Source organism: Eleutherodactylus coqui, chromosome 1, assembly GCF_035609145.1.
Source record: "Eleutherodactylus coqui strain aEleCoq1 chromosome 1, aEleCoq1.hap1, whole genome shotgun sequence".
Lineage (NCBI taxonomy): Eukaryota > Metazoa > Chordata > Amphibia > Anura > Eleutherodactylidae > Eleutherodactylus > Eleutherodactylus coqui.
In genome coordinates, this window is record NC_089837.1 from 8,673,894 (window position 1) to 8,696,648 (window position 22,755).

Consider the following 22,755-nt stretch of genomic DNA (forward strand, 5'->3'; position numbering starts at 1 on the left):
AGGAGGACCCGGACTGAGCCTGCAAGGTATACATACTTTTTTTTCAGAAAATGCAGTTAGGGCTTATTTTAGGGGTAGGGCTTAAGCTTCTCATGATAAAATAGCATTATTATTGCTGGCAGCAGCAAAGCGATTTACTATTTTTTAACAAGAAAAACGCATCACTGACGCTGCAAAATCAAGGGAACACTGCAGCGATATCGCAGCATTTTTGTAGCTGCAATATTGCTGTCGCCCATGTAAAAGAAGTCTTAATTTTATGTTATAAAGCATTACTAGTTCACTCCGTCTCTAATAGCCAATCATTCTCTCCACAGACCCATGCCTCAGTATTACAGGTATCTTCTGACTTTCCGTTTTGTCATTGAGGAAATTAACCGAGATCAGACAATTCTACCCAACGTCTCTCTGGGATATCATGTATACGACTCGTGCTCCGACAGCAGGAAAGCTGTCAAGAGTGTCCTACAGATTTTATCAGGACCCGGAAGGACCGTCCCCAATTATTGTTGTAGAGAGCAGAGGAACGTAGCCGGATTTATTGGAGACCTGGGTTCAGCATCTACGGTGTCCATGGCTCAAATACTGGCCACATACCGGTACTCACAGGTAGGTGGCATCCTCATGTCCTTAGCTCCGTCAGCAAAACATGTTTCTGGTTTTCATTAATCATTTAGGCTGGTCTCACAGGACTGCATATAAACTGCGAAATCCGCGAACATCACCCGTCCAAATGATCCACGGTATTCCGTACACATTGAAAGAATAGAACATTCGCATGTCCGCTCAGATGAGTGGACAGCGATTGCAATTTCCACCAGCAGATTTCAAATCACAGCATGTTCTATTTTTGTGCGTAATCTACATGGATGGCTTCCACTGACATTGCGGATAGGCCATGGGTACCCGTGTCATCGACTAGTGATGGAATGGGAAAAACAAATACTATAAAGATAAAATCTGTACTGTTATGGCTCATTGTGCCATAGGGATGCATGAGGCCTCTACTGTGGGTACTTTTCAAATATTCTTTATGAAAATTCCAATAAAAAATATTGTTGTTTGCACCGTCACCCTGTCTGGGGGCGGGGCCGATGTTCATTGGCAGCTGACTTCCTGCCCCACGGCGGCTCATTGAATGTTTATCCCAAAAACATTTATCACAGTGAAATAGTAGAGAAGCTGTAGTAAATTGGGCTGTACCGTTTACTGGCTGAAGTGTGCAATACAAACCCCAAGAAAACAACTCACACTCTACTTGCAAAAATACACCTAATGGCTACAACCCCCCGAATATGGAGGCACAACTCACTTTGAAACAATCTCTTTGCTGGTGGTGGCTACAATCTTTTATGGCTGGATTTCACCACTGCCGATTGCTTCCTAGGTGTTCTCTGTCCTCTAGGCAGGCTGCCAAAGAGTCATCAAGTTTGTAATCTAGGGACCCTTGCATCAGCATGGCTTCTCATAACTTCACCTGAGCCCCCAAGAATCTGCTTCTTTAGCTTGGGCTCATCACCCCTTTGCTCTTCCTTTCAATAGTAGGACTCAAGTAATTGCCACCAGACACGGAGAACAACAGGAACAGTTACATACTGCTCTTTCTGTTGCATTTTCTCCAACTAAACTTTGGATGTGACTCCCTTTTGATAACTTTAACTTCAGTCCTTGTTTACATTGGCTCAGAGCCTTCTCATGTCTCACATATTTTCCTATTATCCCTCACAATGTATATTTGTTCTCTATCACTTTTTTGTAGATTAGCTATGGAGCAACAAGCAATGTCTTAACAGACAGAAATCTTTACCCAACTTTTTACCGAACTGTTCAAAGTGCCCAGATCAGTTGTTTGGTGCTATCTAACATGATCAAGTTCTTTAGATGGACATGGGTTGGGATTGTATCTTCAGACGATGACAGTGGTAATGAGGAGATTCGGATTTTGACAAAATATCTGACCATGAATGGAATCTGTGTGGCCTACACCATAAAAGTAGATGTGAAAGAAAGAAAAAACATGGAGATCATCAGCAAGTCATCAGCCCAGGTTATCATACTCTGTGGGACGTATTCTGTATACCTTTCAAATTGGTTACATGCAATACGAGTTGTGCTGCGGGATAAGACTCTGGTCTTCGGTCCTCCATTTGCTTTGATGACAACAATTATGGAACATCACAGAGAAGCATTAAATGGGAGTTTGGCTATCCAACCTACTCGGCTGTCTCTTCCAGATATGAGAAGGTTCTATGAAAGTTTCCAGATTATAAATCATCCAGAAGACATGTTACTGGTTCATATTTGCTTGCGATATTTCAACTGTCTATCAAGAGATCCTCGAATTAATGCATTACTTCAGTTCATACACAACATATCTCTTCATAACTGTACTGGAACAGAAAAGGTCACAGATTTTATTAACTTTCAAGGCGGAGGATCTCTGACCGAGTCTATAAAGCTGTGTATTTATTGGCTCAGGCTGTACATGATCTGCACATGTCTATAGCCAGACAGACTACTGATAAGGTCGCTCTTCTCCAGAAATATTGGCATCAGGTAAGTCGTTTGAAGAATTATTAAACCAGCACTGTGAATGGGACTGTTATGAGCTCATTGTTGGCTGTCATTGGTATGAGCATACTTTGACTTTTGTGATTATGGAGGCACTGTGGTTGGTACTGTTGGCTGCTATTGTTATAGGGGTACTGTCGATGGAGCTGTCATGGACCAATCACTGTAGCTCCCCACCAATCTTGGCATCTGGTGTTGTCTCCTTGGCTCAGCTCCATGTTGACTGTTGTGCTGGAAAACCACCAAAGACTTTCAAGTAATCAGAAATCAAGTACAGGGTAAAAGCAGCACATACAGTAGCTGCACACAACAGTATCCTCCTACTCTCAAGATGACCTGCAGAAAATGGGATTAAAGGTCATTCTATTGTACAGGTGGCAGCGCTGGGGTCCTAGGTTCTTATCCAACTAAGGACAATGTATGAATGGAGTTTGTAGGTTCTTCCCATGTTTGCCCAGGTTTTACCCCACACTCCAAAAACATGCTAATAGGTGCATATAAAATTGTGCAAAATATAATATAGTGCAAAAGCAATAACACTTTAATAAATTGATTTTTGTGGTCATAACCAAGACATTCTTTAAAGTAATTACAAACCTTCTCACCACATGGAACCAGTGATACAAGGAAAACACATAAATACAGTCCACATACCTATAAGAAGAAACTTTGAGCCAGAGTTCTTGATGATATATAAACATATGGCACCTGAACTGCTATGGTCCATAATATATCTGGATGTGCTGCTGTCAGGGAAATTTCTGCGTACAGCACCAATCAGGCCCACCCCAATGCCCCGCTGCCGGCGGTAAAGAAGAGACACCACACATGGAGGTCTGGTATAGTTCCTCACACGGGGACATGACTGCGCACTTTATTACAGATTACATGGGATCTTATACCCTTTGGTTTCATCACTAGGAATGGGTGATGGTCTCATTGGCTCAAATTCACCGCATAACCATATATGTGAAGTCCGGATTTCTGGCTCAGGCACTGATAGTCATATACGTAGTTAAACAGTTGTTATCTTGATACGGCGCCTCTGGGAAAACAGCCAAGCACGCGGCCTTCGTGTTCGGTTCTGTATCATCTCTGAATTTCTGGACACATCTCTCTCAGCCTTGCAAACTTTTGGAATATCTGATGTAAGGCGACATATAAGTTTTTCTCATTTTAACTTTGAATAGAACTTGCATACAGGTATAAAAACATAAAAAACATATGGCAATATATACATATACCCTCACAAACCCCCCTAAAAACTTATATGGAGATCAAGCACCAGGCCTTGCACTCTCCCTTGTGTCAGAGTTTCCCCACTGCCTGTAAGGCCCTACTCCTAGGAGGGGGGATCCCTACCTCACCTCAGAAGGAGGCCATGGATTCCCTGGGCTCATTTCCGGGCATCCATACCCTCTATCTGTACAAGTTAACACCCCACAGGGTGCGCCCTTGCCGGAACCTAAGGTCTTCTGCACTATCCCTAGGCAAATGGGAAGTCCACTGACAATCCTTCTTAGGAGATCGGGGCAGGCGCAGTACTAGTATATTTCTCCATTCTTCTGGTAACGTACATGGTTAGCATTATCGGAACTGGCTCTTCATCTTTTTCAAAAAAGGGAAATGTTGGTGTCACATTATGCAGTTCCTTACTTATACTCTTTTTGATCAAAGGGATAATACACGTACAGGAAGTTACACACCCCACCTCTTTCTGCTAAAATCATATCCAGGGCCACTCTATTTTGGAACGTCATGGATGCAGTAGGCCCTAACTGGTCAGCTAACCCTTGCAAAGCATCTCTGGTGTAGTTTACAAACCTCTGCTGATTGTAATAGATATAATTCATCTAATCTACATTATTATTAACAGTGACAATAGCAAATAAGGACTCAAAACCTGCTTTAGGCCACCTGCACACGGGCGGAAATCCCGCGGCGGTATTTCCCGCGGGATTTCCGCCACTGAAAGTTTGCATAGGAGTGCATTACAATATGCACTCCTATGCAGACGGCCGCGGTTTGGCACATGAAAGAGCCGGGGCCGCCAGGCGCGGGTGAGTACGCGCTCGTCTCTGCAGGCGCTCGGGTCGGGTCCCGCGGCGAGAATTCTCGCTGCCGGATCCGACCCGCTCGTCTGCAGGCGGCCTTAACCTGATCTTTAGAATTAAATTCATCTGGCACCCCATTTGGCACTCCTATTGCATCTATGTATACATGTGGATGGCTAGTGTACAGTAGTCAAAGGTGTGTGTGGCTACTTGTGTGTGTTAGAGAAATTGTACCACAATGTCACTGTGATAGCCACTTCCACCCAGGTCCCCAACCCTGCCCATAGCCTGTAAAGGATATGCATGATCATGAGTTTTTTCAGTGCGAAGTGTGGATCCAAGTGGCCTTTCCTTCGAGCTTGACTGCAGTTGGGGTGGTGAACAACATCTGGTAAGGACCTTCAAACCGGGTTTCTCTCTCAAACTTTTTCACATAGACCCTGTCACCTGGTTTCAGATTGTGACACTCATCTGTAGGACCTGGGAGAAAAGCAGAGACTGCAGAATGCCTTATTGACAATTCCTTGGAGAGGCCTATGACAAAATTAACAAGAAAATCATTCCCCAAACTCAGCTACTGTGGCATGTACCCCCCTGGGAAAGAACTAATGGGAGACACTCAATTCAAGATTTGCCCGTTTTTCTTCATTGCCTTTTGGATCTACTTTCCCACTACTCCGTGGATAGTAGGGTGTGTGAAAAGCCTGGAATATACCCAAAGCAGACATGATGTGTTGCATTATTTCACCTGTGAAGTGTGTACCTTTGTTTGACTCAATCACTTCCGGTGCCCCATATCTGCGGATTACCTCATTCATGAGCTTCTGTGCGGTTACCTGCTTATTTACTTTGGTAGCAGAGTAGGTCTCTCCAACCTGAAAAGACATCAACAACAACAAGCACATATTCATACTTCCCAACAAGTGGGAGCTGAATGTAGCCAATTTGCAATCCCTGAAATGGGTAGAGTGGCCTAGGCAAGTGTTATGTGGCAAATTTACTTCTGCCCTGTTGCTTACGGCAAAGATCATGCAAAATTGGACAAATGATGCAGCAGCTACAGAAAACCCAGGAGCCACCCGTCCTCGTTCAAGCGTCGACTTTATTGCTGCTTTGAGAGGTGCGTCTTTCCGTGCCTCAGCTGGGCCATCATGGGGCACAGGGACTGTGGTAGGCAAGTGCTGTTGACTGTTCGCCATACACCGTCCCTTTTTAGTCCATTTTTCCTTTTCTTCCTTGCTGGCTTGTAACTGTAAAGTCCTTAGTATATCAAAGTCCAAAGTTTTTATCAAAGTTCAAAGTGTAGTCAAAGTCCAAAGTTATTGTCAAATTCTTCTTTTCTTCTGTTCTTCCACGGCTTGAGGGCCACTGCCTTTGCTGTGTGGTCTGTGATGGCGTTGCCTCTTGCTTCTCCGGTGTAGGAATCGGTGTGAGCTTTCCACTTTGTCAGGTAGAAGTAGGGCTTCCATGAGACTCTGCACCGCTGCATCATTCTTAATTGGCTGTCCTGTTGAGGTAAAAAACTGTCTGGCCTTCCATATTGGGCTGTAATCATGAGCTATGCCAAATGCATACCGGGAGTCAGTGTAAAGGGTTGCCGTCTTACCTTCTGCCACTCTACTCGCCTCAGTGAGGGCCTTCCAGTTCCGCTTCTTGTGCTGAGACATGCGGAGGCAGAGCTTCTGCTTTTAGGACATCTTGTTGTGTGACCACTGCATATCCAGTGTGGAGTCGTCAATCACCCTGGGACCATCTATAAAAAACAACTCAAAATATGCATTGTTAACAAGGGCTTTCAGTAACTTTTTAAAACTTAAATTTTCTTGTTGCATCAATGCTTGACAATCATGCTGATATTCTATTTCAAAAAGATCAGAATCTTGTTGCAAAAAATTAAAAAAAATGGCTGATTTGCAATACCTAGATCACCTATGCCTTCTCCTCCCCCCCTTTGAACCAGGGTAGTCAATTGGAAGAAGATTAGTCGGGTTCAAGGTAGTACAACATTGGAAAAAAAATTTGATGGATGCAGATAAGGCCTGTAAAATGTTAGCACCAATAACATGAGACATGAGACATGAGTTACATCGGGGCAGAATAATCTACAAACATGTATTAATATTTGAAATGTGATATCCTTTAAGCAAATTCATTATTAATCTGATCCTGCCTGCAATGTCTTATCAAATTTGAGAGAGAAAAAAAAAAAAAAAAACTTTTACTAGCTGCTCAAGATTTTCACCCCCTCCCTCGTGGACAAGAGGGATGACCCATTACGTCATCTAGCTCCACCCCCTCGATACTGGCCGCTTGCTTCTTTCTACACACCTTCATTTAAGCTCCACAGTCCGCACGTCCACATCACAACCAAGTAAAGTCTTATGCATGGGGCGGGGGGACTTTTATCCCCAGTCAATATCCGCATCACATATTTTACATTCATCACAGCCTAAATACTGGGCTATAACTCTCATCCATCCATTCGCCCAAGTCGGCCCCGTCACCCCCCATTGAAGGTGCACCAGAACACACAGATACACAGAAAAAAAGTGTGACAAACATACATCAGTTGAAAAACATTGAGGTGAGTGCCACAATGCTACAAAGTACATGATTCTATTGAGATGAGATTGTGAATGAGCGCTATTTTTGACAAATTATGTGAAAAAGTTTGTGTAACTGAGACATTCTATCTTTCTTATCTACTGAAACTATTATATGCTATATTAAACGCTGATATATTCTAGAATGCGTGGGTATCTTTCAGCCCCCCTTCCTTTCCTTCTCTGTGTGACTCTGAGCTTAGAGTCAAGTCTGAAAGCCCCCACCTTTGCAAAATAACTGTTATCTCTCTATGAATATGCATTCACCGACTGAACAGAGTTGTTTTAGTTTAACTATTCCCTGCATTTGAACTCATAAATAACACATATGCTGGGACCTTCTGACAACGCAACATGTTCTGCATTTTCAACCCCTGTATTCTTAAAAGCCCCCACAGGATGTGAGTGGGGTATAACTTTCTTACACCTGTATGAAAGAGACCAAGACGTGTCCATTTGTGACCTCAGAACTCAGTAAGAATATACCTTAGAAATTGCTATATTTCCTGAATTCTAAGACTGTATAATTCATTAGATTAATTTCAAGCTTTCATTCTATTCAAGCAAACAAGGCTACTTTCCAGGGTTAGTATTGCATTTTCTCTCGCTCTGTTATCTCTTGACCTTGGAACCTAGACATAGGCTGCAGCTTCAAGTAAACAATCCTTCTCCCACTAAAGCAAGCTCAGTTAACCATTTGTACATATATACACACACACACACATACATTTATATCTATCCTAGTATTATACACCTTTTCCTCTCTCTCTCTCTGCTCCTCACTTCAGCACTTTCTAGCAACCCTTGGTCTTTCAAGGCGCCCGTCTTGGTCCTAAAGACCTCCTCCCAGTCTCCATACTGTAATCTACCGTGCGGGTCCTTGTTACACATTTTCATAACAGTTTTCTTACATTTTACAAATTGGGACCCTTGTTTCTCCTCCACCAATTCATCCGCACGGCGGCGGCCCATAAGGGGCTCTGTCTTCTTTTAATAAGGTCTTAAGCATATTAGAACAACAAGAATAATAATAACACGCTCCATAGAATGTATCCTTCTTAAACCAAATTGTCAGCCCCTTATATACTGGCAAAACAACCGAAGGTCTCTTCTCCTATGGAACCAGCCTCACAGAATGCATCTCTCTGAAATCAAATCGTTAGCCCCATATATAAGGCAAAACAACCGAGAGTCCCTTCTCCTATGAAGCCTGTCTCACAAAATGCATCCCTCTTAAATCAAATTGTTAGCCCCTTATATACTGGCAAAACAACCGAGGGTCCCTTCTCTTATGAGACTAAATGAAAAGAATGAGAAAAAAATTCTGCAGATACAACAAACAATCTCCACTATCATTAAAAACACTATGGACTTCAGCAACAAATAGACTAATGACTAGTCCCTGGGTGAGCGATTGGTGCGCTTATCACGGTCAGTGGTCCGTGACGGCAAACCCGAAGCCCACAAGTTACCGTGTAGAACTCTTAACCCAAGCCGTCCGGTCACAAAACACAGATAGTCCCTCCTGCTGCAAGGCTCTCAGTGTAAAACACAACATAAATATATACCGGTCTTACCTGGAGTTCTGTGAGTTGATCAGGCTCGGTTTGCAGCAGGACGGTTTCCCCGTGGCGTGGATCCGGGTGGACAGGGCTGCACGGCTCGGGTTTTACCGCCCCACGTTGGGCGCCATTTGTCAGGGAAAATTTCTACGTACAGCACCAATCAGGCCCACCCCAATGCCCCGCTACTGGCGGTAAAGAAGATACACCACAAACGGAGGTCTGGTATAGTTCCTCACACGGGGACATGACTGCGCACTTTATTACAGATTACATGGGATCTTATACCCTTTGGTCTCATCACTAGGAATGGGTGATGGTCTCATTGGCTCAAATTCACCGCATAACCATATATGTGAAGTCCGGATTTCTGGCTCAGGCACTGATAGTCATATACGTAGTTAAACAGTCATTATCTTGATACGGCGCCTCTGGGAAAATAGCCAAGCACGCGGCCTTCGTGTTCGGTTCTGTATCATCTCTGAATTTCTGGACACATCTCTCTCAGCCTTGCAAACTTTTGGAATATCTGATGTAAGGCGACATATAAGTTTTTCTCATTTTAACTTTGAATAGAACTTGCATACAGGTATAAAAGCATAAAAAACATTTGGCAATATATACATATACCCTCACACTGCTCCACCACATGATACACCCAAATCATAGGGAAGTGTATGAAAGCGCTGATCACAAGTGTAAAGAGGAGCCACGTAAATGCAAATGCATTTGCAAAAGTTTGTTTGCTCGTGCAAACTATTTTTTATATGGGCAAATGTTCTTGTTCTCAAATGGAGCTGCTCCCCAGGGGTTCCTGTGTATTGGCGGGAAAAGAGTGAACTCTGACACAGAGACGACTGAGAGAACCATAGAGAATGTCTCTGAGGGCTTCTGTGCCTGCTATAGAAGAACTGACAAGAGAAAGGGGGCAGCCTTGGGAATGCTGATTGTCGCTGCCTGAATGATCACTGTGTCAAAAAATCATCATCAGAAGTGGGTAGCTTAAGGAAGCCATTTACAGGTCAATAGGCATTACAACCACAATGACTGTGATTGTTATAGCTAGAGAATTGCTGCCCAACAGCTTGTCAGATCAAGTATCGGCTTCGGTCATCAAAAGGCTTCTCATCTAGAGATGAACGACCACCAAAATGCTCGGGTGCTCGTTGCTTGAGTCGAACTTTTCGTAATGCTCGAGAGCTCGTTTCGAGTAACGAAACCCATTGAAGTCAATGGGGGACTTGAGCATTTTTGTATGGGACCGATGCTCCGCATAGATGATGACTTGTCAAACACCAGAAATCATCCGAAAGTCATAGAAACAGCACAGAAACTGATAGGGAAGGGCAAGGGCAGCATGCATGGCTGCATCTGAGTCTCCAAGGTCCCACTATTAAGCCAAAATGGGGGCAAGAGTCTGGCGTCACCCCGTAACAATTTACTAGGGACAGACCTTCATTAGCAAGGCACACGCGCTGGCACATCTTAGCTAAGCACCACACTACCTGCAACCAAGGACAATCACTGCCTGCCGGTGACACCGCTGCCTCTTCTCTTGGGTTACATGCTGGCATTGCTGTCCAACACCCCCCCCCCCCCCCTGCACGACCCTGCGTCCACAACGCACGCAAAATTTTCTCTGCACAGCGTTCAGCTGGCCTCATCCCACACGCTCGCTTTATAGCCACACCACCCTCCTGTCGATTTATAGGTGCGTAATGGATGAAGAGGAACCGGAGGCACACACTGCAGAGGGTTGGCAGGGCTAGGCAGCGACCCTCTTTGAAAGTGTGGGCGACATCCCACAATGCTGTTAAGAATTGATGATAAATTGACGTACGGTCATCATTCCAATCCCGTGCCACCTCTGTCAAAAAATGTTCAGAAGCCGCAAACGTGGGCATAAAGAGGACTCTGGTGCCAGCACTTCTACACATCTCCACAATGCAGCAATACTCTGTGTGGGAAGCATGTGAGCGGGCCCAGGGTCAGGCTCAGTCCCAGCCTCCATCTTTTGTGACCCAAGGTGCCGCGAGTTACATAACAATAGGAAATCCATGTATCCCCACACAATTCATTCAGTGTAGGTGTCAGATAGCTCAACACCGCAATGGGAAGTCTTTGAGTTCCTTGGGCTCGGCTATGCTGTCGGTGCACAAAGATGGTATTACACAGGAAGAAATCAGAGTGCCCAAACATAGCAGAGTTTCACCTAGTCAAGGTCCTCGGCCTCGGCCCACATTTCTGGCCTAGTCAGTCAGTTTATTTGTGCCAGACAGGTAAAACACTGCAATGGGAAGTCTTTGTGCACCCACAGCATAAGCTAGCCCAAGGAACTCAAAACTGGTATTACACATGAGTAAATCAGAGTGCCCAAACATGGCACAGTTTCACCCTGCTAAGGGACTCGGCGCACATTTCTGCCCTAGTCAGTCAGTGTATTTGTGCCAGACAGGTAAAACAACGCAATGGGAAGTCTTTGTGTATCCACAGCATAGGCGGGGCCAAGGAACGCAAGGAAAGTATTACACAAAGAAATCAGAGCGCCCAAACAAGGCAGTTTCACCCTGCCAAGGACCTTGGCCTCGGCTCACACCCTCTGTAATCATGGGCATAAAGCGGACTCAGATGCTAGTGCAGCACGAGAGAAAATACATCTTGCCCAGTGCTGATCCCCAGACCCCAAGCAGGAGGAGGTGGTATAATAAGGCCAAGAAACAATGACAGAGTTAGGACCCGCAATACTTTATGTGGGAAGTACGTGAGCGGGCCCTGGGTCAGGCTCGGTCCAAGCCTCCACCTTGTGTAACCCAAGGTGCCATGAGTTAAATAACTATGGGAAATCCATGTGTCCCCACACAATTCATTCTGTGTAGGTGTCAGATAGCTCAACACTGCATTGGGAAGTTTTGAGTTCCTTCGGCTTGCCTATGCTGTGGGTGCACAAAAATGATATTACACAGGAAGAAATCAGAGTTTCACCCCGCCAAGGACCTCGGCCTCAGCCCACATTTCTGCCCAAGCCAGTCAGTGTACTTGTGCCAGATAGGTAAAACACCGCGATGGGAAGTCTTTGTGCACCCACAGCATAAGCAGACCTCTGTAACATATCTGAAGCAAGAGTATAGGCGAACCCCTCAAACCATTCAGTAGAAACTGTATAGGCGGACCCCAGTAAGTAACATTTCTGTAGCAAGCGTATAGGCAGACCCCAGTAATGGTTCTGTAGCAAAAGTATAGGCGAACCCCTGTAACATTTCTGTAGCAAGAGTATAGGTGGACCCCAGTAATATTTCTGTAGCAAAAGTATAGGTGGACTCCAGTAACATTTCTGTAGCAGAAGTATAGGTAAACCCCTGTAACATTTCTGCAGCAGGAGTATAGGCGGACCCCAGTAACATTTTCGTAGCAAAAGTATAGGCGAACCCCTGTAACATTTCTATAGCAAGAGTATAGGGGGACCCCAGTAACATTTCTGTAGCAAAAGTATAGGCGGACCCCAGTAAGTAGTATTTCTGTAGGAAGAGTATAGGCGGACCCCAGTAACGTTTCCATAGTAAGAGTATAGGCGGACCCCAGTAACATTTCTGTAGCAAAAGTAAAGGTGAACCCCTGTAACATTTCTGTAGCAGGAGTATAGGCGAACCCCAGTAACATTGGTGTACCAATAGTATAGGTGAACACCTGTAAAAATTTGTTTACCAAGAGCATGGGCGAAGCCTGGAAAAAATTGTTTGCTAAGAGTAAATGGCAGTGTCCTGAAAAATTGGTGTAATTAGAGTACAAATGTACCCATGAAAAATTGCTGAACACCGAGGGCAGGTGAAACTGACAAACATTTTTTGACGATACAGCTCATTTTTGGTCAATTTGTAACAGAGCCTGGAGGCAGCCCTCCACCAAAATTGGTTTCAGTTTAACTTTTAAAACTTGAAAAACTGATAAAACTTTAAAAAATGTTATAAATAGAGCATTTTGGGCCGCATAGAAATTGGCAGTTCAGCATGATGAAATGCTGTTTTAGGAGGAGGAGGAGGAGGAGGAGGAGAAATAATACACAAAGCTAATTCTCCCGTTTTTGGGGTGATAGAGGATGCATTTTTCTCCTGTTATAGCGAAAAGATACTTTAGGATCCACTGCTTTCCACTGGTGGAGAAGAGAAGTCTGTGGAAATCCAGCCTTTGTTTATCTTTATGAGGGTAAGCATGTCGTCATTGTCAGTTGACAGGCGGGTACGCTTATCCGTGATGATCCCCCCAGCAGCACTAAACACCCTCTCTGAGAAGACGCTAGTGGCAGGGCAGGCCAGCACCTCCAGGGTAGAGCGTAGGGCACACGTTTGTGCCACGTGTCCAGCTTTGACACCCAATAGTTGCATGGAGCAGAGGCATCACGGAAGACAGTGGTACGGTTAGCTATGTTCTCCTTCACCATCTATTTACAGTGCTCCCTCTGACTTAGTCTTTACTGGGGAGTGGTGACACAGTCTTGCTGCGGATCCATAAAACTGGCAAAGCCCTTGGAGAGTGTTCCCCTGCCTGCACTGGACATGCTATCTGATCCCCACGCCTCCCCTGCTAGTTGGCCCTCTGAATTGCGTCTTCATGGTCACGGGAAAGGCAGCCTAACATGAAGTCAGCCATGTGTGCCAAAGTCTCAGTACGCAATACATCACTGTTCTCACTAGGAAGATACTCCTCCTCCTTCGCTTCAGCCTATACACGCTGAACAGATGACAGGCAAGCAGCATGGTTATCCTCTGCAGTGTGGCCAGCAGTCTCTTCCCCCTCCTCCTCGCCCTCCTCCTCCTCATCCTCCTCCAAAACCCGCTGGGATATAGACATGAGGGTGGTCTGTCTATCAAGCGACATACTGTCATTCCCCGTCTCCTCTTCTAACTGCAAAGCGTTGGCCTTTAAGCATTGGCCTTCTAACCGCAAAGCATCGCCGCTCACCATTTGGGTAGAGTCCTCAAAGTTTCCGAATGCCTGGCAGATGTCGGCCATCCATGCCCACTCCTCTGTAAAGAACTGCGGAGGCTGACTACCACTCCACTGCCCATGTTGTAGCTGGTATTCCATAATTGCTGTACGCTGCTCATACAGCCCCACCAACATGTGCAACGTAGAATTACAGTGTGTGGGCATGTCACACAGCAGCCGGTGCTCTGGCAGCTGAAACCAACGTTGCAGTTTCCTTAGGGTGGCAGCATCCGTGGTGGACTTGCGGAAATGTGCGCACACGTGGAGCGCCTTGCCGAGCAGCTCAGACAAGTGGGGGTAGTTTTTCAGAAACCGCTGAACCACCAGATTAAAGATATGCACCAGGCATGGCACGTGAGTGAGGCTGCCAAGCTACAGAGCCGCCACCAGGTTACAGCCGGTGTCACACACGACCATGTCCGGTTCGAGGCTCAGCGGCGAAAGGCAGAGGTCGGATTGCTCCGTCAGACCCTGTAGCAGCTCGGGGGCCGTGTGCCTCTTGTCACCTAAGCTGATTGGTTTCACACAGCTTGCTGACGCTTGCCCACCGCTGTGCTGCCATGCCACGCGCTACGGACTGCTGGCGATGTGCTCACACTTTGTAATTGAGAGGTAGAGGTGGCGGAGGAGGGGGGGCAGTTTGGAGGAGGTGGCATAATACGCTGCGGATACCAGCACCGTGGCACGGCCCGGTACTCTTCGTGTGGCTAGCATGTGAGCGGTCCCAGGCTCTTACTCGTTCACCCAATGCTCCGTCAGGGAGATATAATAGCCCTGCATCTCCAGGCTGATTAATTTGGCAATGTGCACGTTTAACGCTTGTGCATGCGGGTGGGTGGAGGCGTATTTGCGCTTTCGCTCCCATACTTGTGTTAGCGACAGCTGAGCGCTGCACTGGGAGACATTGCTAGAGGCCATGGAGGACCATGGAGGTGAGGGTGTGGGTGCAGGCCGGGAGATGCTCGTGTCTGCGTCATGGGAGGGGGATTGGATCTGTGTGGCAGGTTGTGGTACAGAAGAAGAGGCAGTGGTGTGACCCGGAGGCGGTGAATGGCCTTTGTCCCACCCTGTGGGGTTCTTGGCTATCATATGCCTGCGCATGCTGGTGGTGGTGAGGCTGGTAGTGGTGGCTCCCCGGCTGATCTTGGTGCAGCACATTTTGCACACCATTGTTCATCGGTCGTCCGTGCTCTCACTGGAAAACATCCACATCTTTGGACATCTAGCCCTCTGCACTGAGGCTTGCCACGAGGGGGTGCTGTGGGAAACAGTTGGGGGATTCTTTGCTCTGGCCCTGCCTCTTCTCCTGGCCACCCCACTGCCTCTTTCTACCAGTCCTGCTGCTGCAATTTCGTTTCCTTCTGAAGCCCATTCTTCAGTAGGCTTAGCAAGCCAGGTGGGGTCAGTCACCTCATCGTCCAGCAGCTCTTCCTCTGAATCCTCTGTGCGCTCCTCCCTCGGACATACTGCCCTTACTACTAGCTCACTGACAGACAACTGTGTCTCATCATCCTCATCCACAAAAAGCTCTTGAGACAGTTGCCGGAAGTCCCCAGCCTCATCCCCCGGACCCCGGGAACTTTCCAAAGGTTGGGCATCGGTCACGACAAACTCCTCAGGTGAGAGAGTAACCATTTTTTCCCATTCTGGGCAGGAACCTGAGAACATTTCCTGGGAATCTGCCTGCTCAGAATCTGTCATTTTCCTGGAGCGATGAGGCTGGGAGGAAGGAGGAGCAGCCAGAGGATTCAGAGGCGCAGTCCCTAGGCTGGGGGTAGTAGAAGAACTGTGTAGAAGACTGGGGGTTTGATACATTGCTGGATGCATTATCTGCCATCCACAACAGGACCTGCTTGAACTGCTCTTCTTGTAATAAAGGTCTGCCACGTGGACCCGCAAATTGTGATAGGAAGCAGGGGAGCGTAGGGACTTGGTGCTCTCCTAATCCCTCAGCAGCCGGCTGTGATGGACCCCGCCCAGGACCCAGGTCCACGTAACGTCCTCCACCCTTACCTCTACTACTCATCATGTCGGAGTAAAGATAGAGCAGGGCCAAAATAAATTACCCCACCGTACAGAACTGAGAACTGTGGCTAATTTACCGCACACAGAGACGTGTAGATACCGGAGGGTCTATGCTGTGACCGGAAAAAATTAAACTGCTGTCTAGCACTGATACACAGGGGTCATTTACCGCTCACAGAGACCTGTATATAATAGAGAGGCTGTATGCAGTGGAAGAAAAATAGAAAGGCAGTGGATAATGCTGATAACTGCGACAACTTCACCACAACCAAGGAAAGGGTATTATGCAACGATCTGCCCAGGGGCAGAAAGCTATACAGGCAGGGAACAGTGCTAATAAGTGCAGCAACTTCACCGCACCCAAGGAAAGGATATTGTGCGAAGCTCTCCACAGGGGCAGAAAGCTATACAGCTAGTGAACAGTGCTGATAACGGCGGCAACTTCACCGCACCCAAGGAAAGGGTATTTCCCGATGCTCTGCACAGGGGCAGAAAGCTATACAGCAAGTGGATAGCGCTGATAACAGGGGCAACTTCACTGCACCCAAGGAAAGGGTATTGTGCGATGCTCTGCCCAAGGGCAGAAAGCTATACAGGCAGTGAACAGTGCTAATAAGTGCAGCAACTTCACCGCACCCAAGGGAAGGATATTGTGAGAAGCTCTGCACAGGGGCAGAAAGCTATACAGCTAGTGAACAGTGCTGATAACGGTGGCAACTTCACCGCACCCAAGGAAAGGGTATTGTATGACGCTTTCAGCCCAGGGGCAGAAAGCTATACAGCCAATGGATGGTGCTGATAACTGCGGCTACTTCACCCAACTCATAGAATGGTATCTGTGTAATGCTGTTCTGCAGTGGCCCAGGAAATATTTGCGTACTATTTAGCGATTAAAGTCAGCCCACTGCCTAAGGTACTGCACACATAGTACGGTATAACCGCAATGATCAGGAGTGGCCCAGGAAATATTTGCATACTATTTAGCGATGAGAGTGCGCTGCTATAGCTGTAATGCTCTACAGAGGGATATATGTTTTAAAAAAACAAAATTGGTGCACTACTGCTCCCAGCCAGCCACAACTGTAATGCACAGGATGAGGAGTAGCCGTAAGAAGGACTGTTGGGGTTCTTGAAGGCAGGATCCTACTCAAACACTTTCCCTATATAAGCAGCTCTTTCCCTCAACTCTGCCTAATGTAGTGCAGACTGAGAGCTGTAATGCTCTGCAGAGATATATATATATATATATATATATATTAAATAGAAAAAAAAAACCCAACTGCACCGCACCCAAGAAAAGGGTATTGTGCGACGCCCTGCCCAGGGGCAGAAAGCTATACAGCCAGTAGATTGTCCTGATAACTGCGGCTACTTCACCCAACACATAGAATTGAATCTGTGAAATGCTGTTCTGCAGTGGGCCAGGAAATATTTGCGTACTATTTAGTGATGAGAGTGAGCTGCTATAGCTGTAATGCTCTCCAGAGGGATCCTACTCTAACACTTTTCCTGTATAAGCCTCAGCACTTTCCCTAACCTCTGCCAGCATGCGTCTGAGGGCGGGACCACTTTAAGTACTTGGCGGTCACCTGATCTCGCCAGCCACTCACTGCTGTGGGAGGGAGAGGGCTGACACATCACAGGAGGAAGTGGTAATGCCTTCCCTGCATGTTTATTGGGTAGAAAATGGCACTAAACATGCGGGGAAGGGAATGCAATTGACTCGAGTACCGTGTGGTGTTTGTCTCCAGTAACGAGCATCTCGAGCACCCTAAAACTTGAACGAGCATCAAGTTCGGACCAGTGTGCTCGCTCATCTCTATTCTCATCCCTTTTGCAGTACTGAGTAGGCCTTGAGATCTGTAAGTGAGGATGGGCCTCAGTCAAAGCCAATTGTGTTCACACAGAGATTAGGCAAGCCTGTCAGTCACAATACACTAGCTCAAGCAAATACCTAAAATACAGAAACATGAATTCAGAAACTTATAGAACCATTGTTGTAGGAGTATGCATCTACCAGTTTCACAAAAGTGACTGGAAAATACTTGTGTTATAAGTCTGATGTCCACATCATATCCTGGTTACTGTGTTGCCAACCACCTGGCACAACACAGGTGCAGAAGTAGAGCAAAGCATTACAGCTAGAGATGAGCGAGCATACTCATCCGAGCTTGATGCTCGTTCGAGTATTAGGGTGCTTGAGATGCTCATTACTTGAGATGAGCACCACGCGGTACTCGTCTCGATTAAACGAACACTGACCATTGAATTCAATGGAGCCGGCAATACGGCCGGCTCCATTGAAAGCAATGGGCTGCCGGCGATCACACAATGAATTTTCAGGAAGGGCTTAAATATATAAGCCCTTCCCTGCAATTCATCCAGAAATATGTAAAAATAAAAAATATATATATACTCACCTGGTCCCGGCAGACGGAGTTCAGCTGCGGCCAGCTGGCAGTTCTCCTGAACTGCTCTCTGTAGTATTCAGCAGCCGGGGATTTAAAATCCCCGCCTGCTGAATGAGCTGCCTCTGATTGGTCACAGCCTGACCAATCAGAGGCATCCCTCACTCACACCCATTCATGAATGGGTGAGTGAGTGTTGCCTCTGATTGGCTTAGCGCAGCTCTCAGCTGAATGACAGCAGTTCAGCACCACAGTGCAGGAGACAGCAGGAGAAGATGCAGCTGTTCCCCGGCAGCTGAAGGGAGGTGAGTATCTATTTTTTTTGTTTTTTAAATCACTTTTAATTAATTTCCAGGGAATGGCTTATATGTAAAGCCCTTCCCTGAAAAAGAATTCAGGTGTGCCAGCGGACCATTGTCTTCAATGGAGTCGCCGGCAGCAGCAGCGGCTCCATTGAAGAGAATGCCTGCATTTTTATTCTTTTTTACACTAAAATCTTTCTTTTTCAGGTAAGGGCTTATATTTCTAAGCCCTTCCCGAAAATTCATCCCGCGCTCGCTGGCAGCCCATTGCTTTCAATGGAGTCGGCTGTATTGCCGGCTCCATTGAATTCAATGGGCTAACATCGTTCTTCTCTGCCACAGCTGTTACAGCTGTGGCAGAGGAGAACGATTTTAATGCTGACAAAATTTTATTTTTTTTTTACACATTTTAGGATGATTTTCAGGTAAGGGCTTATATTTTTAAGCCCTTCCCGAAAATTCTTCCCGCGCTCGCCAGCAGCCCATTGCTTTCAATGGAGCCGGCTGTATTGCCGGCTCCATTGAATTCAATGGGCTAACATCGTTCTTCTCTGCCACAGCTGTTACAGTGTGGGCCTTTAGGTCAGGGGCTCTCCCATCAGATGTAGTGGTTGAGCTCTGCACATTCTTTAGAAGAAAGTCTTATATGTAGGGTGACAACTCTGGCAGCTCATCCACAAACCAGAGGAAAAGTATGAAGGTTTCTTAGCTATAATACAAGGTACTTCTGTCTTACAGCTCCATCACGTTTTGGGAAATCAAAGGGACACTGATGACAATCCCTATTTTTATAGAAATGGGGATTTGACTGACAGCTATAATACTGTGAACTGGAACAGTTTCAGTAATGGAAGTTGGATATTTAGGTTTGTTGGCCGTACAGAAACAAAGAACTACACTTTTCGTATCAATGTGAAGAAGATATTATGGAAGACCAGCAACAATCAGGTGAGTGCCACCACAGATCAGCTGTCTGACTACTATATCTCACAGGAGCTAGTCACTGTGAAGAGGGAGCCTTCCTCTCCTCCCATGTGCCTATGGTTTACTTGGGGGACAAACGAGTCATCTGTAGCCTGATTTTGATATTCTACTGGTCATCTACTCACTCAGCAGGACCACGCAGTCATCCTCACTTGTGCAGTAACTTCTCCACCAGCCTTTACTCCGGCTCTGGCTCCCCGGCCTACTGGTCTGCTAGGGACTCCCATCACTTGAGCCAAACTCTCTAAAGGCCTCTTTTCTATCCTCTCTGAACTAGAAAGCTTTTTCATCTAGTTCCAGTATCTTTGACTCTGCTGGCATTTGTACTGCTGTTAACCTGATTCAGCTCTATGTATTATCTTATCTTTATCTGGTAAGCAGCATTCTATTCAACTTGATACTCTGTACTAGGGGCATCAAACGCATAGCCTATGAGCCGAATATCATTTCTTTTCTTCCATGTGAGCATAGTACAACTGCTCCTTGAGTGACAGAGAGAGGTTATTGCCATCTTATATACTCTATAATATAGCATTAACCTCTGTCCAATATAAAAAATATAGTTTAAAATGCGCCTCTCATGCAATTTATAAAGGTTTCTGTTATAGTTTAATTAGATGTGGACTTACCCGGTGCTTGAAGGGTGAATCCGAAGGGAACGAACCAAGCCCTCTCCACCTGTTGTCCACGTTTGCCTTCAGACAGTTTCTTGCTTCTCCGTGTCTTTAGGAGCGGCGTCTGGGGATTCCTAGGACCGTGCTGGCAGGCACGGTTAGATTGAACGGTGTACGAGGATAAAAAATGTTCAATCCCGCTCCGTAGAAGAAACGAATCTCTTTTTTATTAATTGTTGAAGCAACCGTTGCTTTAACCTCTGAGCAGTCGTACCAGGCACAGGTGAAGAAAAGAAATGATATTTGCTTGAGTTTGACACACGTGCTACATGCCATCATGCAGATAGATACCTCATCATGTTCCTCAGGATTCTTCTCACCTTGGAGGCCAAGACTTCAAGGTCAGTCAAAGTTGGCCAAATCAATGCTCTATTGATATATTACAGGAGGGGGGGGGGCGTTTATATTTAATATATAGAGATCAAAAATACAATGGAAACTCCTCAGTTATTGTAGTTAAGAATAATCATGTACAAGTCCGGCCTCATGTGTCTCGGGTTATGTATTACAAGTCCAGAAAAAGTAGTATCCAGCTGCACTCAATTTATGCCTACTTAGAGTAAGAAAGAAAGGATGCAAGCCACCAAAACAGAGCCTGAACCTGGAGACCCCACATGCAATCCCCAAAATAGTGCGGAAAAGGGGCAGAACAAACAATAAAAAGGCCTTGCAGTGGCCGAAATGTAGCTTGCCTTTTTAAAGAACATGGAGTAATAAAGGACATTTTTTTATTTGACTTTTATTGTTTGTGCTGCCCCTTTTTGTCGCACCATTTTTGGGTTATGTATTCGATTTTCCTTTTTTTCCCAGATATAATTAGACACCATGGATACAATGTTGTAAACCATTTGGCCTTGTTCCTTACATCTACACTAATACAAGAATATTGCACTTCAGCCCTTTACAGTGTTATACAGTGTTCTTGTTGCATTGTTAGGTTCCTGAGTCTCAATGTTCAAAGAACTGTTTACCAGGAACCCATAAAGTCTCCCAGTCCAGCATCCATACCTGCTGCTATACTTGTGTCCAGTGCTCCTCAGGAGAAATCTCCAACATTACAGGTATGAAGATGTTAGACATAGACGTGCTCCACTGATCACTAACGAGTAAAGGTATATTGTCTGTGTTTCAGATACTCAATATTCATTATTAGTTGGTTTTTTAATCTTCTAATTTCCAGACAGTGAAACCTGCATGAAATGTACAGAACTTGATTGGCCCAACGAGAAGAGGAACCGTTGTGTGCCAAAGCAGCTGGAATTTCTCTCCTACACAGATGACACAATCGTCCTGGTTATTTCCCTGGTCTCTGCTATATTTTCTTTCCTTACATTCATGATTCTTGTTATTTTTATTTTGCACCAAGACACGGCCATCGTCAAGGCCAATAACAGGAACCTGAGCTTCCTCCTCCTGGTTTCCATCATACTGAGCTTCCTCTGTGTCTTCTTGTTCCTTGGACATCCCGTGGACCTCACTTGCATACTACGTCAGGTCTCATTTGGAATCCTCTTCACAGTAGCAGTTTCTTGCGTCTTGGCCAAGACCATCATGGTTTCCATTGCTTTCAGAGCCACCAAGCCTGACAGTTCCTGGAAACGCTGGATTGGAAGCAAGTGGTCTAATTTTTTGGTGGTGTTTTGTGCATCCATCCAAGTAATAATCTGTATGGGTTGGTTGGCTCTAGCGCCCCCCTTCCTGGAGCTGGACACACATTCCTATCAGAGAAAGATCATTGTGCAGTGTAATGAAGGTTGTGTTATTGGGTTCTACTCTGTCCTGGGTTATATGGGGGTCTTGGCGTCTGTTAGCTTTATTATGGCTTTTTTAGCTCGGACATTACCGGACAGTTTTAATGAGGCCAAGTACATTACCTTCAGCATGCTGGTGTTCTGTAGTGTCTGGATTGCCATGATCCCAGCTTATCTGAGCACCAGAGGGAAATACATGGTGGCTGTGGAGATATTTGCCATATTCACCTCATGTGCTGGACTTTTAGGGTGTATATTCTTCCCAAAGTGCTACATTATCCTATGGAGACCGGACCTCAACACAAGAACACGTTTACTGGAGGGAAGAAGATAAGAGATTTGTATAGTGCCTATTAAATACTATACTGCAATATACAGAATAGATCTACTTATGTCTGTTAAATATAAAGTTCACTTGAAATATATTTTGTGAAATATATCTTCTTTGGTAAATGTGAAGATGTTCTGGTCTAAACCAGCATATCATAGACTGTTAGAGTTGGAAGGGTCCATATAGCACATCGAACAGCAATACAGTCCTCTGCTAACCACAATATATGGCCTAGAAATGGATCTTACTAGCAGAGTCCAACACATCCTTGCTTCCAGATCAAAGTGCAAATAAGGCACCAGCACAGCAGATTCATTGGCCAGGGTACATAAAAAATCTGGGTTTATTTAGTATCTTACATCAATTAATTCATTGGTCACTAGAGATGAGCGAGCACGCTCAGTAAGGTCAATTACTCGAGCGAGCATCACTCTTCTCAAGTAACTGCCTTCTTGTACGAGCAGGTTCGGGGGATGGGGGGCAGCGGGGGAGAGCGGAAGGGAGCAG

The 22,755-nt window shown here is 45.7% G+C and overlaps 1 protein-coding gene across 1 annotated transcript; it reads left to right on the forward strand.

Moving 5' to 3' along the window:
• Positions 1–321: 321 nt before the first annotated feature.
• Positions 322–22,251, forward strand: LOC136625282 (vomeronasal type-2 receptor 26-like). The gene is made up of 6 exons (XM_066603058.1): positions 322–609; positions 1,760–2,404; positions 2,479–2,556; positions 19,247–19,456; positions 21,104–21,227; positions 21,347–22,251. The coding sequence occupies exons 1-6, from the start codon at positions 322–324 to the stop codon at positions 22,249–22,251; spliced, it is 2,250 nt and encodes a 749-aa protein (XP_066459155.1).
• Positions 22,252–22,755: the final 504 nt, after the last annotated feature.

Excerpts from the sequence above, each read along its gene's own strand:
- LOC136625282 (XM_066603058.1), top strand. The coding sequence starts at position 322 with ATGCCTCAGTATTACAGGTATCTTCTGACTTTCCGTTTTGTCATTGAG. Across the intron at positions 610-1,759 it reads CCACATACCGGTACTCACAG|ATTAGCTATGGAGCAACAAG; the intron begins GTAGGTGGCATC and ends ACTTTTTTGTAG. Across the intron at positions 21,228-21,346 it reads AGAAATCTCCAACATTACAG|ACAGTGAAACCTGCATGAAA; the intron begins GTATGAAGATGT and ends TCTAATTTCCAG.